This window comes from Ambystoma mexicanum, chromosome 14 (assembly GCF_040938575.1).
Source record: "Ambystoma mexicanum isolate Mex_15411 chromosome 14, UKY_AmexF1_1, whole genome shotgun sequence".
In the NCBI taxonomy this organism is placed as follows: Eukaryota; Metazoa; Chordata; class Amphibia; order Caudata; family Ambystomatidae; genus Ambystoma; species Ambystoma mexicanum.
In genome coordinates, this window is record NC_090940.1 from 60,198,187 (window position 1) to 60,208,205 (window position 10,019).

Below are 10,019 nucleotides of genomic sequence, written 5' to 3' on the forward strand. Positions count from 1 at the left end.
AAAACTAACTCTTTGACCTCGCATTTTGTCATGCCAATGGTGCTCGTGGACCAAAAACAGCCTCAGCAGTTGCATGCTATAAAACCATACATCGACAGTGGAGCTATTGGAAATTACATAGACCGTGAATTGGCTTCCAGGATTAAGCTTCCTCTCCGCCCGAAAGTAACCCAAGATGTCATTACTACAGTAGATGGAACCGAAATAGCCTCAGGGCCTGTAACGCATTCCACTGGTGAAGTGACACTGGTGGGTCAGGATGCACATCGGGAAGCAATCGTGTTTGATGTGATCAAGGCCCCACAATTTCAAGTAATTCTTGGAATTCCTTGGTTAGAAACACATAATCCCAGAATTGACTGGCGAGCAAAGAAGATAAGTTTTCCTGATTGTGAACCAACTTGTTATCCAAGAAATCCAGCTATGGGTCTAGCCTCAGCAACTTCCACCCCTGTACAGCTACCGTCAGAGTACCAAGAATTCCAAGACGCTTTTCAGAAAGAACAGGCTAACACGTTACCTCCCCATCGGTCTTATGATTGCCAAATCGATCTGGTACCCAATGCTCAACTACCTTGTAGTAGGATTTATGCTCTTACGGAACCTGAGAACCTGCATTTGCGTCAGTATTTAGATCAGTACCTAGCCAATGGTTTCATTCGCCCGTCCAAGTCTCCTGTCTCTTCAGCTCTGTTCTTTGTGCCAAAAAAAGAAGGCGACCTTAGAACGTGTATAGACTATCGCGCCCTAAATCAAATAACGATTAAGAATCGTTATCCTCTGCCCTTGATCCCTGAGCTTATCGACCAGGTGAAAGACGCTAGTGTGTACACCAAGTTAGATCTCCGAGGAGCTTATCACCTGGTGCGCATAAAAGAAGGCGACGAATGGAGGACTGCATTCCGCACCAAGTTTGGGCTCTTCGAATATCAGGTGATGCCCTTCGGTTTGTGCAATGCACCTGCTGCCTTTCAGTACTTTATGAATGATGTTCTTCGGGAACTTATCGATGTCTGTGTCATTGTTTACATTGACGACATCCTGGTGTACTCTTCTTCAGAATCTGATCACAGAAAACATGTTAGGGCAGTTCTTGAGAAACTGCGCCAGCACAGATTATTTGCAAAACTCGAAAAATGCGTTTTTCATACCACAGAAGTAGAGTTTCTCGGATTCATCCTGACACCTTAAGGAGTCCGAATGGACTCGCGAAAGGTGGACGCCATCCTCAAATGGCCATCTCCAAGCTCGGTGAAGGGAGTTCAGAGCATGCTCGGCTTTGCCAATTTCTATCGAAGATTCATCCCGGAATTTTCCCGAACAGTCCAACCCATCACCGCTCTCCTAAAGAAAAACAAACGCTTCGAATGGACTCTTGAGGCCGAAAAAGCCTTCCAGGACCTGAAAACCAAATTCACCTCTGCACCTGTATTGAAGCACCCGCACCCAGATCTCCCGTACATAGTGGAAACCGATGCATCCAGTTCGGCCATGGGAGCTGTCCTGTCGCAAAGAGACCCAAAGACTAACCAACTACACCCAGTGGCCTTTTGGTCCAGAAAATGTTCTCCTCCTGTAATCAACTACGCAATTACCGATAAAGGGTTACTGGCCATCAAATCTGCTTTCAAGGCTTGGCGTCACTACCTTCTTGGGGCAAGGCACACCATCACCGTAATTATGGACCACAGAAACTTACAGTATTTAAAAACGGCCAAAGCTCAATCTTCACGACAACTCCGATGGGCTCTATTCTTTGTGGAATTTGATTTTGTAATTACCTATCGCCCTGGCTGCAAGAATGGAAAAGCGGACGCCTTATCCCGGATTGGCATGGAAGAACCTAATTCGAACTTAGAACCTGTGCCCATCATACCTGAGCAAAGAATCTTAGGCTTAACTTCATTGCAAACTATTGAGGATATCCAAACGCAAGTAAAACAACTTCTAGACTCTTCAACCTTACTGGAATGGAGTCAAAAGGGTCCTCATTACACCGTTAAGGATGATTTACCCTACTTCCAGGAGCGGTTGTTTCTGCCAAGTAAAGAATTGCAAGAACTTGTTATTGCCCATCATCATGAATCTTTAATGGAAGGACACCCTGGTATCGCTAAAACGGAGGAAAAAATCAAACGCCACTTCTGGTGGCCTTCTTGGAGAAAAGACATAAAGTCTTTTGTACTGTCTTGTGGAATTTGCGCCCAAAACAAGGCTCAAAAGAAAAGGCCAGCCGGCCTACTTCAACCCTTGGATATTCCACCGGTGCCATGGCACACCCTGTCAATGGACTTTATAACAGATCTGCCTCCTTGTGCTGGTTACAAAACAATCCTTGTAATTGTGGACCTATTCTCCAAAATGGCCCACTTTATCCCTTTAAAGGGTTTGCCTTCAGCTTCCACCTTGGCCAAGGAATTCCTGGAGAATATAGTTCGCATACATGGTTTCCCTTCCATATTAGTCTCGGATCGTGGAAGTCAATTTATCTCACATTTTTGGAAGAAGTGTTGCCAACTAGCACAAATAGATGTGCGGTTATCCACCAGCCACCACCCCCAGACCGACGGACAAACCGAGAGAACCAATCAGACTCTCGAGCAATATCTTCGGTGCATGTTACACCAATCCGAGTTAAATTGGAAAGACATCCTTTGGATCGCAGAATATGCATACAACAATTCAGTGCATTCTGGAACCGGACAAACCCCCTTTTATACTTTGTATGGTCACCATCCTCGGACCTCTGACCTAGATCCACCTCTGACCCTGGAAATGCCCGCAGTAAATCATCTGCATTCCACAATAACCCGAGCCTTCAAAGAAGCTGCAACTCATTTACAGCAAGCCAAGAAAAAGTATAAAGAAAACGCTGATTTGCACCGAAGTAAAACTCCTCCTTACCAAGTAGGAGACCAGGTATGGCTAGCAACTAAACATTTACCCCTCAAGGGCCCGCGAACCTTCAATCCCAGATTCATAGGACCTTATCTCATCAAAGCTATAATCAACCCAGTGGCCTTTAAACTGGATCTACCGTCCAACATGCGTATTCATCCAGTTTTTCATGCATCACTTTTGAAGCCAGTACAAACAGGAACCCGATTGTCCAAGCCTCCAGATCCAGTTCAAATTGAAGGGGAATTAGAATTCGAAGTTAAAGACATTTTAGACTCCAAGGTGGTAAAGTCGAAACTCTTCTATCTTGTTGACTGCAAGGGATATGGACCCCAAGAGAGATCGTGGGAGCCTAGTGACCATGTCCACGCACCTCGATTAGTACAAAGGTTTCACCGGAGATTTCCGAACAAGCCCAAACGCCCGGAGGGAAGAACCTTGGGAGGGTCCTTGAGGGGGGGGTACTGTCATGATGCCTACCTCCAAGGAGCCAGGTCCGACCCAGCAACCCCAGAGGCAGGCATCATTTCCCCCAGGGATGTGCCAGCGGGCCCAAGCTGGGGCCCTTTGGACACAGTCCTGGCGCCTTAGGCGCCAGGCTCATGTTGGACCCCTGTCCTGGCGCCTTAGGCGCCAGGCTCATAAAGCTAGACATGTTTTCAAGTGTTTTAAGGTGCACTTACCTGATGCAGACCATGCTGCTACATCCAGGCCCTCTTGAGGCCTGAAGGGAACTACTTTACCTGTGGGACTACTTTCCACCCGGGTGTGGTCGGGGAAGGATACATACCTGATCGGAGGAAGGATACACACTTGGGACTTCTTCCAAAGCTATTTAAACCACACCCGATCAGCAACTCACCCTTCGCGTTGTTCTGCTCCTCGCAGCTGGATGCTCACCGTGTCAGCTCCTGCATCTGGACTTCAGCCACGCCTGTCAGCATCCTGGGTCACCTGCAAAGGGAGACAAGAGACCTTACCAGCTAAATCTGCACCACAGAGACATCACCGACGATCCTGAAAGGGAAGACATTATTTTTAAAAGCATTTCGTTACGATTGCTGCAGCGCTGCATTTCACTTACCTTTCCCGGGTTCCTCCATCTTCAGCAGCGATCATCCGGATACACAGCCACTTCTGAGAGCCTAGAGAAAAAGACAAGAATAAGAGGTGAGAGAAGGAAGGGAATAAGATTTACCTGTTGGGTCTTTCCCATTTCATTTCGGGTCTTGCCGCTTCCAGGCATTTTCCGGACCCCGGCCCCTATGGGGAAAAAAGACAAAGACATTGAATGAGCGTATGCAAAGTCAGTTCCCAACCGCTCATCCAGAACTAACCTGACATTTACTGGAACTGCACGTTTCACTTCGGGTCGGTGCCATATCTATGGCATTCCGAACCCCGGCCCCTAAGGGGAAAAAAGACATAAGCATTAGCGCTTGCTGCAAAAGACAAAGAACATTATTATTAAGCTTGGACTTTTGAACTTGCAACAGAACTGTTACAGAGCCTTACCTGAATAGTCAAGCTTACCTGAACTCCCATCAATCCTCAATCCAGTGAAGTAACTGGGTTTCAACGCGCCCCTGCATCAGAAGCAGGGTGGAGAGCTCATCCTTCCTGTCCCTAAGGTGAGACTTCACGGGGAATCGTGGAAGGATATCGTGGAGGGTTGGAAGAGAGTGGGAGGCTTGAGCATAACTCAGTCAGTAGGTAATACTCCCTTTTCACGCACAGGGGAATATTCCTGCGAGCTGGAGAAGCCAGAGTAGAGGGCCCTTCCTGTCCATCTTCAGGGTCCTGTGCTTCACCATGGAAGAAGCATCAGCACTCGAAGCCAGACCTGCGCCTCCGTGGGAATCAGGTGAGCGTTACAATACGATACCTTTGACAGAGTGAGCCGGCACCGCATGTGTGCTCAATCGAAGGTCTCTGTAAGGTATCCAGCTGAGAGTTGACATGTCATTTCTTGAACACTTTTCATTTGCATAACATTGTTTCCCACACTATATTTACAGGTAAGGATTACCGATAGGTTTATTAGTGTAGGCCCTTTTATTTTGGAAAGACACCACTAGGAGTGTGTTATTATTATTTGATGGTCGAAGCTTGCTCCCATCTTTAGATTTAGGATTAGATTAGACCTTTTTCAAACCCAATTGAAGTTCAATAAACTTCCTTGAACAGTGGTCACTTGTGTCTGTCTTACTGTTGATACCATGCCTTCCTTACAGTATCCAGAGTGCATCCCTTTTCCTTCTTTGAAACTGTCTGTCCTCTGAATTCCCTTACAGGGTGGATTGTATTTCATTTTGGTGCTGGATTGTCTGTTGTGATATAAATAAAGGAGATATTTTTGATACAACCTTGACTGGACAGTCCCTTGTATCATTGGTTAATAATTGTATTTTTGCTGTGTTGCAACTAACCAACGATCCACAACCTTTCAGGGATTAGAATGCCATTCTGTCAACATTACCAAAATTGGAAAAAAAATGTTTTATAATTTGCTTGTTATTCCAATTTGTTCAGATCCCTTCTGGTGTTTTAGAGGTGTAGGGCTGATTGATGGTTCAGAAACCGATATTCACTCCTGGACCACTAGTACCGCGGAAGTTGATTTGTCTCTCCTAGCCTACTTCAACTTCACAGGATGGCAGAGATTACTGCCTTTATTGATGCTTTGGGGGTAGCCCAATTTTCTATCATTCCAGAGCAGCTTGGCTCTATTGTATTTTGCATATTTGTCTACTCTTTCATATAAAGTATATATATATATATTTTTTTAACACCAATCTGTTTTCATAAATTGTTTAGTGTCGTGCCCAGCATATTACATTATTGTTGTCATTATGGTTGAACTGTATGGCAAAGATCATTAATGATGCTTATGTTTTTATTTGCAGGTAAAGATTATAGTCCCCAACAGCACGGCAGGTCTGATAATAGGGAAGGGAGGCGCTACAGTGAAGGCTGTAATGGAGCAGTCAGGGGCCTGGGTGCAGCTTTCCCAAAAACCTGATGGGATCAACTTGCAAGAAAGGGTTGTGACTGTGAGCGGTGAGCCCGAGCAGAACCGGAAAGCCGTGGAACTCATCATCCAGAAGATCCAAGAGGATCCACAGAGTGGAAGCTGCCTCAACATTAGTTATGCCAACGTCACAGGTCCTGTGGCCAACTCCAACCCCACTGGATCTCCGTATGCCAATACAGCCGAAGTGCTGCCCTCGGCCGCTGCTGCTGCTGGGCTCTTGGGACATGCCAACCTGGCGGGAGTGGCAGCATTTCCAGCTGTTCTCTCTGGCTTCACTGGCAATGACCTGGTGGCCATCACCTCTGCACTAAACACATTAGCCAGCTATGGTTATAACCTCAACACTCTAGGTTTAGGAATCAGTCAGGCAGCGGCAACCGGAGCCTTGGCTGCAGCAGCTGCCAGTGCCAACCCAGCAGCAGCAGCAGCAGCCAACCTGTTGGCCACCTATGCAAGTGAAGCCTCAGCCGGTGGTAGCACTCCTGGTGGTGCGGCGGGGACATTTGCATTAGGTAGCCTGGCTGCTGCTACTGCTGCCACCAATGGATATTTTGGAGCTGCTTCTCCCTTGACAGCCAGTGCCATCCTAGGAAGTGAAAAATCCACAGACGGGTCAAAGGACGTAGTTGAAATTGCAGTTCCTGAAAATCTAGTTGGGGCAATTCTTGGAAAAGGTGGGAAGACATTGGTGGAGTACCAGGAGTTGACTGGTGCAAGGATTCAGATCTCCAAAAAGGGGGAGTTTGTCCCTGGCACGAGGAACAGGAAGGTCACCATCACAGGCTCCCCGGCCGCCACTCAGGCCGCACAGTATTTAATTACACAACGGATCACCTACGAGCAAGGAGTACGCGCTGCCAATCCTCAGAAAGTGGGCTGAACACCGAACATTTGCAAAATCCCAAATCCTTTTCAATTCCCCTTCCTCCCTGACCTTATTTTTGAAGGATGTACTGTATTTTGCAGAAGTGAAGGTTTTATTTTTTCTGTTATTAATATATAATTATGCAAACGAATGTGACAATGTTGACAATGTGTATATGTAAATAATATGTGGTTTACCAGATGTTCCATAGAGAGGTTTTCCCCTTGACCTATTTTATTCTCTTATACTTTGCTTGTTGTATATTTGTCCGAAAGTGTTTCTAGTGTGAGTTTTAAGCTGCCATTTTACCAGCATTGTTGTAGTTGCAATTGACTGAATGTAGACAGGGATATGCACATAGTTCTCAGTATTAGTTCTAGAGATGACACTAACTGCTGTTACCTTGGGTATGGTGTGGTCAGTGACCTAAAATGGAGTCAGGCCAAAGCACTGTCTATTCAGTCTTACTTCCTGCTATATGGAACAATAACGCTCTAAAGTGGAACTGCACCCTAGAATCCTTGTTGATCCAGTGTTGTTACCTGGCCTAGTCCGGGGAATTTCAGTGACTGCAGTGGAATTTCGTGTGTACAATATGGGGTTTGTAGACTATATCTGTACTCGAAGAGAATCCACTGTACCTCTCTTTCTGAACCTTAAAGTGCGATCTCTACTGATTTCTTCCTGAAATATATTTTTTCCACCCATTGACTCGTCCAAATGTTGTGCTACAGTTCTTTTCTGAACCCCTGTAATAAGAGATCAATGCCATCCTATGATTGCATTGCTTGCTTCAGGTTCATTGAAGCCAACCAAGGAACTTGCCGTCCAGTTTACACTTCAAATATATGGGCCAGAGCCCTTTGTTGAATGTGTATAGCTGGTTTTACATAAGATCTCCATTTGAAGGGGAAAGTAAACTGAAATATTAAGTCTCCTTCATATAGTCTCTTCACATAAGATCCAAGAAGGATTTTGTTGGGTCCAACATCTGGGAATTACATGTTTAGATCCCCCGGGCAATGTGGGTCAGGGAAGGGGAATCCCTGACACAAACATTTCAAGGGGAGAACACTCTTTAAAAAAAGCATCCGGAACCCGGCCTCCTGCTGGTCACCAGAAGAAGTAATGTATTTGTTTGGAGGAGTCCATGAGAGGTTATCGGAGTTACATGTTTAGTTGGAGTGGAGGCTGACCGAAATGCCATGATGTTAATGCTTCAATGTTGGTGCCATCATAGCATAAGAGCTTAGATTGTGAGAAGAGTCAACATGTGGTGGCTTATCTAAAGAAATATGTGAAAAATAGCTAAATCTTTGCCATGGATTTCATGAAAAATATGAACATGTTGAGCTTTACAAATTAAAGAAACATCCACATTACAAACTGTCCCAGTGATGGGATTATGGATTGCTGTCCCTTCATCCCAGCTAAAACACTGCTAAATTGCCATTGGTAAAAAAATGTGAGCTTTGATTTGTGTTAGGTCGTTTTGGTGGTGAGGTTTTATTCAAATTTATTAGAGAGGTGAAAACTCTACCTAAGCAGTGAATGGAAATAAGTTGAGCTGAAATTCTTCTCTGGGAAGCAGCACATGCCTTCTGAGAAATTAGAGTACTCGGTTTCATTTTTGCCACATATATTGGTTCAGATTCTGAAAATGTGCACTCAAACTGTAGAAGTCCTCCTGGCGTATGAACCTCTCAAAGTGACTAAAAGTGCTAGTGTAAATGTATGCGTCGCAAAATAAGTGTCCCACACTCTAGTGCAAGCCTGGTTGACCTCTATCCTGTGTGGTTATCAGTCTCTTTGAAGACCGTCTAGGCCATCTAATTCTTGAGTGATTTTACAAAAAATTTAGGTTTTTGTTTTGCCTTTTCTATGCAATAACATGTCTCCATCCACCAATCCCTAAAATGGGTAGCAGCACAGCTGGACTTAATTTCTCTTCAGCGTTGGCTTCAATGTCTCTGACCCAAACTAAAATGTCTGACCCTTCTCACAATGACAGTCTCGAATCCTCAGGGGGTATTTAGAAGTACATTCAAATATATTTCAAGAAGAAATTAGTCTTTCCGTGTCATGCTGGTGTCTGTGATATTCGAGCGTCACCAGGTAAATACCCTGCTCAGGTGGTAAGTACCCAGGCAATGGCATGTGGACCCTTCTTCTATCGTCCGTATTGGTCATCGTCCGTGTGGAGTCTTTTCTTTTTATCTGTGACTTCTCGTCTGTCTGCCTGCTACTGCTTTGGCCTTGAGTCTTTGTGCGGATTTATTTTTCTTATTGCTAATGTTTACAAAGCACATGCCTTAGAATGTATCTGGTGATTCTTGTATGTCACAGGCACACTTTGCAGAAACATTGGGAACTTACAAAATGGCGGGCCTCCTAACTCAGGCAAACAATACGTATATATGTTTCCTTCCAATACTGAAATCGCCACGACTGAGTCAGCGTGACATTATATGACAACTGAGTATCACGGTATAGTTCCCCTTTAAATTAATATTTATAGATACGTATATGTCAAACAGCAATATTGTTGCAAAAAAGCACTGTAAAATATTTTTAAAAAGGTTAAAACTGTGGAAACAAATTCTATTGGTAAGTTTACAGATCGACAAAAAAAACTGTTTTCCATCTAAAGAATGGATATAATGCTGCATGTGTCACCAGTCGTGAGCTCGACAAACGTTTTCACCCTAGAGTCCCTACCTCTGGCCTGAGGATTGCACATTCGTTTTCTAAGCACTGAAATCACTACTGATCCTGTCGCCTGGCCAGTAGAACAGTCATTACTCCATGGAACATCTTCACTGTCTAGACTCATAACTTTGGTACAGTGTATTGGGGAGGAAAACGACATTTTTGTAAGCAAAAAAATGTGGAAGTGCCAACAAATGTTAGTTGATGTTTCATTCTCTGCAACTGCTTGATAAGTATGTTGCATTTTAAGAGCTTCTATTTGTGTATAATTTGTTGAACATTAGACTCCTATTAGTAACGTGAATGTAGCTGATTTTACTGTGAATCTCTGTGTTTTTGAGCTGTTTGCTCCAGCGATGGAGTGACTGCGGCATGGCACCAGCAGCCCAAGTCCAAGTGCAGTTTCTAATACTCGGTAGTGTGCATGTTCTGTGGAGCATTTCTGTGTCATCAGACTGATCAGTATTTCTTGCATGCTAGTCAAGGGGAGGCAGTTCAGTGTCGAGAGGTATG

The 10,019-nt window shown here is 44.7% G+C and overlaps 1 protein-coding gene across 9 annotated transcripts in view; it reads left to right on the forward strand.

The window, feature by feature from the left end:
* Positions 1-10,019, forward strand: part of NOVA1 (NOVA alternative splicing regulator 1) — a 922,724-nt gene that overhangs the window by 911,777 nt on the left and 928 nt on the right. For all 9 annotated transcript variants that reach the window (XM_069638522.1, XM_069638520.1, XM_069638514.1 and 6 more), the window contains one exon: positions 5,805-10,019. This exon is cut by the window's right edge and continues 928 nt beyond it. In XM_069638522.1, the coding sequence (XP_069494623.1) occupies positions 5,805-6,812 (1,008 nt within the window). In that variant the 3' untranslated portion in view covers positions 6,813-10,019. The remainder of the gene's footprint in view (positions 1-5,804) is intronic.